The sequence below is a fragment of the Neofelis nebulosa genome, chromosome 16, assembly GCF_028018385.1.
Source record: "Neofelis nebulosa isolate mNeoNeb1 chromosome 16, mNeoNeb1.pri, whole genome shotgun sequence".
NCBI lineage: Eukaryota > Metazoa > Chordata > Mammalia > Carnivora > Felidae > Neofelis > Neofelis nebulosa.
The window spans coordinates 13,745,310-13,751,481 of record NC_080797.1 but is presented as its reverse complement, the minus strand read 5'-3'; the positions used below and the strand labels follow the sequence as shown (position 1 = coordinate 13,751,481).

At 59.5% G+C, this 6,172-nt stretch overlaps 1 protein-coding gene across 1 annotated transcript; it reads right to left on the bottom strand.

Moving 5' to 3' along the window:
* Nucleotides 1–30: 30 nt before the first annotated feature.
* On the bottom strand, nt 31–5,609 carry LOC131497877 (cytochrome b-245 chaperone 1). Its single transcript, XM_058704548.1, has 7 exons — nt 5,461–5,609; nt 4,519–4,642; nt 3,604–3,645; nt 2,970–3,043; nt 2,202–2,298; nt 1,551–1,695; nt 31–1,219 (listed from the first exon to the last, which is right to left on the bottom strand). Exons 2-7 carry the CDS (start codon nt 4,601–4,603, stop codon nt 1,099–1,101), a joined length of 564 nt encoding a protein of 187 aa, XP_058560531.1. The 5' UTR covers nt 4,604–4,642; nt 5,461–5,609; the 3' UTR covers nt 31–1,098.
* Nucleotides 5,610–6,172: the final 563 nt, after the last annotated feature.

The following is a 6,172-nucleotide window of genomic DNA, read 5'->3' as shown; positions in this document are numbered from 1 at the left end:
ATCGTCTGGGATGAACACACCACAAACCCGTTATGACATTTCATACTTTATTTTAGAAAAAGGCTTTCAGACTTAACGACTTAAAAACCTAACTTTGGCTTGTATAAATGACTATGTTCTCAAATCAGGGCTAGTTGGCGGCCACCATGGAGAAGAGGGAGTGTCTCGTTTCTCTCGCTTCCTAGAAACTACTGTCCTCACTCACCCAGGGCCTGGGGACACTGCAGTGCTCTGTGTCCTGACCATTCCTAGACACAGCCTCCTGAGGGCCTGCTCAGAGGTGCCCTTGCCGCCCTGCGGCCCTGGGCCCCACTGAGGGGCAGCTGTGGGCCCAGCCCACCTCTTGCCTGGGTTCAAGAAGCCAGGACCTGATTCTTAAGGGAGATGCCCTGGCTTAGGCCCACCGTGAAGCCAAGAGAGCCTCCTCGTGACCAGCAGGCTTCGGCTAGGCTGAGGCCTTCTCTGCCCTGTGACAGCCCAGCCGTGATCCTGGGTGGAGACTGCTGTCTGTGGGCTGGGGAGGTCTCAGGCGTGGCCACAGTGCACACAGCCAGACAGGACCCTCGCCATCTGCCCTGGGCCCTGCAGACCCTGGGCAAGGAAGGACCTCTCTAACCAATGAGGACATCCAGCCGGGGAAGGGAGGTTGTGTGTAGGGAGCACTGGGATTCCTGGGGGACAATACGCCAGCATGGGCATCCTCAGAGCCTGATCCAGCTGCTGGCCCTGTGCTCACCTGCTGCACCAGGGGGTTGAACAGCTCAGGGGGAGCCAGTGCTGGCAAACCTTCCTCCCCACCCTGGGGAGCCTGGGCATCCTTCCCATTCCAGAGACCCGGTCCCCACGCTGCCCAGTCTGGAGCTGTCCGATGCCAGGAAGAGGCAGATCTGAGGCTCATGCCCTCCCCGGACACCTCAAAGCCCGCAGAGCAAGTCCAGCCTGTGGCGTCCTCAGAGGACAGAAGCAAGCAGCAGGAATGGCTGAGGGTCCCACCCCGGGGCTGCCAGGGACACAGCCAGGCGCTGGAGGAAGACTTGCTGGTGGCCCAGGAGGCCCACGAGGGTGCCACCAGAACCAAGGCCAGGGGCTCTGCGGGCATCAGCTCTGGCTCCCTGGACCATCAGCCTCACTGTCACTGCTCTGAGACAGCTCCACGGGGCTCTCAAGGCGGTGCAGTTCCAGGAAGGTTGCAATAAGCTTGGCAATGGCTTCCACGTCACTGGGCCGGGCAACAACAGGAGGGGTAAGTTACCCCGGCGGAGGTGCTGGCCAGGAAGACCACACCTACCTCCTGCCGGACCGCCCGCTTCCAGGACCTGGTGCCTTCTGGCCCCGACCCTCACTTGACCCCAGACCTCTGTCCTCAAGGAGACCCTTCTGTCCCTGTGGGGACTTCCAACATTCCCCTAGTGGCAGGGACAGTCCATGTTTCCCCAAGTCCCCTCCCTGTGCCCTGCCATGCTGGGCAGTCCACTGTGAGGGCCACCTGATGGGGGTGAGGGGCACAGGCAGCCAGCCCTGGCCAAACGAGTCCCCTGCCCACGGCTTACCTGCGGTGACCCATGATGGCACTCTGGGTGAGAGGGTGGGAAAAGCCCGTCACAAGCCGCAGCACCACCACGTAGCCCTTCCCGAAATAGCGGACCTTCTCCTCCTCCACGTTCACGTCCCGGATGTCATTCAGTAGGACCACCACTGCGGGGGAGCTGGTCAGTGTCTGCATTCTGCCCACCTCCCGCCTGCCCCTCCTGCCTGTGTGCTGGGCACAGCCACTTCAAGGCTACCGTACAGAGACCCTCATCACTGGTCAGTGACCACAGCGCAGGGTTGGGCCACTAGCATTGTCTGGGCGTCTAGCACTCCTGCCGGCCCCTTGAAAACTACCCGTGCCCTCAAGCGCATCAGGGAGGAGCTGAGCTCTATTTTGCCCATCTTTCTGCTTCATCTTCCCCCAACTGCTGAAAAATGCCTTCCTGGTCCCTGATGGCTGGCCACTGAGCTAGGGGTTACCCGGCAATGTCTGGGCGCACCCTGTGTCCACCAGGCAGGGCAAAACCCCAAGTCACTGAATGGCCAGCCTGGACCCACCCCACTTCCAGGCCTTAGGCCTGGTCTCGGTTTTCCACTCACCACCCTCCATCCAGCCTGGGGCAGCCGGCCTCCCGCCACACCCTGGGTCCTGTGCACTCTCTGCGCCTCACCTTGGTCGTGACCAGCTCGGAAAAGAGTCAGCAGCTTCTTATACAAGCTGAACGTCTTCAGCACAACCTTCCCGGTGCCCTTGTTGAAGACAGCTTCCTGGAAAACCGGCCAGAAGGTGATCACCTGGCTGCTGGCCTCTCTGCAAGCCAGCCACACACAAAATTTCCAGAGAGGAGGTCCGGACTCGCCAGAGCAGACACTCAGGAAGACACCCAGCTGAAACCCAACCCTGACAGCCAAGTGCTCTGCCAGAGCCAAACACCTGCAGCCAGATGCTCTCGTGCTCCTGTCTGTTGGGAGCACGGGACCAGGGTGTGTAGAGAGAAAGAGGGGCATCAAAGCAGGTGCTCTCTGCAAGCAAAAGAGAAGCAAGCACAGCAGCTGAGGTTGTCAAACAAAAGCATGGAGGTCAAAGCTCAGAGGTCAGAGAGCAACACTGGGTCATGTGGGTCCTCATGAAGGGGACAAAGGCACAGGGGAGGTTGTTGGCCACTAAGGGAGACAGACATTAGCCACCGAGGGAGCCCATCATTCTATTCCGTGCTATGGCAACACTCAAGAGTAAAGAATTTCGGTGCAAACAGTCACGAAGAGCTTCTAGGAGAGAAACAGCTTCAGGAGATTTCCCTGCCCAGGAGCCGAATGCCACTAACCAGAAACCACTAAGCTAAAAGTTCAGGCCTCAGAGCCTCTCCGTCTGCTGTGATGCCCACGTGGGGAAGCCTGGAGCAGAAACACCTGAGCGCCCTTGCCTGTGCTGACCTTACCTCCCAGTCCTCCAGGTTCTGCACGGCCACGAACAGGCAGCCCGTAACGTAGAAGAGTTTCCAGCCCAGACTATCTGAGGAGCAAACACAGGACGCAGCCAGGTGAAGGGCAAAGGCCATGAGGGGCCCCGCCCCAGTGGACACTGGGCAGGAGTGGTGTCTGGGGCTGGCTGGGACTGGCTGGCTGGCTGCCCGTGCCTGCAAGGAACCCTGGCCCAGGACGGCCAGCCAGCTCTGGGTGCCCTCAGCTCCCCCTCCAGTGTCTACTGGAGACAGAGGAGTTGAGCTGGCATAGCCTGTGACAATGGAAGGGCAGGAACTTACAGGGAGGCTGCGAGTATGGCTCAGCCTGCACCGGAACATCAGGCTGGCACAAGAGAGCACCTTTTTGCAGAATATTTCATGATACAGGAAAATGCTCCAGAAATAAGGGGAAGACACAGGCTTCACGGCACAGGCATACTAGGAAAACCACGCCAGTGCACAGAGCTGGGGCTGCAGAGGCAGGGGCGCCAATTCCTAAGGCTATGCCTCAGTGGGTCACGAATGAAGGGTTTTGTTTCTTTGCTCTGTTTCCCAAACGGCAGAGGAAGTTACTCTGCGGGGCAGGGGGTGAGCAGATGAAGCACCTCACCTCCACTGTAGTAGGCGGCAGCCAGGCCAATAGACAAGATTCCTGCAAAGAGAAAAGAAAGCAGGTGCCTCAGTATTGGGCCACCACCAGCCCAGAGCCCCCTCCTCCCAGGAGCCCCAGGCCCAGACAAGCAGGCCTTTCGGGGGTCAGGGATGGCTGCAGGTGGGGAGCAGGGGGACAGAAGACCACAGGCTCACAAGTGGGGGAAACACACTGTATGTTAAGTAACTAGAATTTAAATTTTAAAAAAAAAATTGTTTTTAAGTGGGGGAAACATCCAGGAAGTACACTCGGAAACATGGCAAATGCCATTCACAGTGTTCCCTGGACACGCTTCTCTACTCAAGTTTCCAGGGCTGAGTGGGAACCAGACAGAGGAACCTGCCAACAGCATGTGGTGTGGAACGAACACAAGACGTATATAAAGTTCACCACATGGCACGTGAGGCAGAACAGGCAAGAGGCCACATGCAGGGTGACGGGAAAGATGAACCAGAGACCACTGCTGATGGCACAGCCATTCCACCCCTCACTCCTCGGATCCCACCAACGCAGCACAGTCGGGTGCAGGACCCTCGGAAAGATGGCGCCAGGGACAGAGAGAAAACAGGAATTAACTGTGGCCCATCACGTGAGCCTGCAACATACACCTGCAAGCAGGTGTATGAAAGCAAGTAAAAGGGGAACGGCAAGACCTCAAAAGAACACACACAGTAGGAGAAGCTAAGTGGTGAAAAAAGGGCTGTGGGAATTCTCTGCAAAGGCATGCACAGAGCGTAAAGGCTGGGAAGATACAAAGCAACAAAATAGTTGCTATACTTGGGGGTAACGGAACAAAGGAAGCACAATTTAGTTTCATTTTCATCTTTTTTTAAGTTAGATTTTTAACTTGAGGGAAAACATGGAAATTCTTACCAACAAGCAGAGACCAGGACCTGATGCCTGGAGCCCTCTTCAGATGGAGGCAGGAGCTGGTGCGTGACTCCACCTGCATGTACATCCCTGGACCGCGAGGGCACCACTCTCAACAGGAGACGGGCTGCGGACGGGCAGACAGAGACAACTGGAGTCCTCCCGCCACTGTCTGCACACAAGCGCCCAGCTCCTCCCCAGGAAGGAAGCCTGGGCACCGGTGGAACCAGTCAGCTTGTGCCCACGGCCATCTCTGCAGCCCCCAGAGACCCTTTCTTTTTCAAGGCCCTTCTCTGCCCAGTTACACCGACTGGACTGGGGCTACCTGCTCTCCTCAGACTCGCAAAGCGTCAACAGGCACCTGACCGCCACCCGCCCCCGTCCAACTTGGAAACCGTTAGCCCTCTGCAGCGTGCATTCAAGCTTCTGACACCGCAGCAGAACCCACCAGCTCGCCCTCATTTCCCTGTGCCGGCCTCCACCAAGAAAGGGAACTGAAAGGCTCGCGGTAGCTTGAGTGAGCCCTGGCGTTGGCCGAGAAAGCCACTCTACGATCCCCTCCGGCCGCTGGGACAACAGGCTATGCAACGGAGGGTCAGGACGAGCACAAGCATCTGCTGAGTAAATGCTGCGCCGAGCGGCCTAACTGCCCCGAAGACCGCAGCGCCCGCAAAGCACTGCTCGAGGGACCCAGCTAGGGAGTGGCTTTGCAGAAACTCCAGGAAAGTCAAATCAAGTATCTGACAGTAAAGGGTGCATTCACTCGACACACCCAGGTCCTAGATCTTGGCCCACCACTGGGCTGCTCCCGACCCCCACAGCCAGGCCCTGCGCGCTCGGCCCGCTTCCCGCAGCTCCAGGACGCCCTGGAACCCAGGCGTGGCCAGCCCGCGCCACCTGCAGCCCGCCCGCAGCCCTCGACGGTGGCCCGACCCCCGACCCTACCGAGCGCACGACCCGGCGGGCGCGAGCGCAGGGCCGGGACCTCGCGGCGGACAACCAGCCGCCGACTTCCGGGGTCGGGGGTGGGGCGACTGACTTCCGGACTGCCAGGGGCGGGGCGGCACCGACTTCCGGACTGCCGGGAGCTGGAGTACCCACTTCCGGGCTTGGGGGCGGGCTGGGGGTGGTTTCCGGGGCGGAGGGCGGAGCGGCTGACTTCTGAACTGCCGGAGGCGGGGAGGCTGACTTCCGGACTCTAGTGAGCGGGCGTCGCTGACTTCTGACATTTGGGGGTCGGATTGGGGGTAATTTCTGGACTGCCCGGGGGCCGGGCGGGGTGGCTGACTTCCGGACTTAGGGAGCGGGAGTTGCCGACTTCCGGGGTTGGGGACGATCAGGGAGTGGCTTCCGGACTTCCGGGGACGGGGCGACTGACTTCCGGTATTTGGGCGGGAACTGTGGGAGGTTTCCACCCTGCGAGGTGCGGAACGACGGACTTCCCTGACTGCCTGGGGCGGAGTAGGGCTGCTGACTTCCCGAGCTGGGGTGGGGCTGGGGTAGGCCTTCAGGCCCTCTGGTTCCTCCACCGCTTGGAGGGAGAGTGAAAGGGGTGCCATTAGGGCACCTTGGTGTTGTGCCAGAGCAAAGCTAGCAAATGCAGTCAGGAAGCAGGTCGCCTATGCTGTTGACAGCCACGTGCTAAGGACGCCACTCT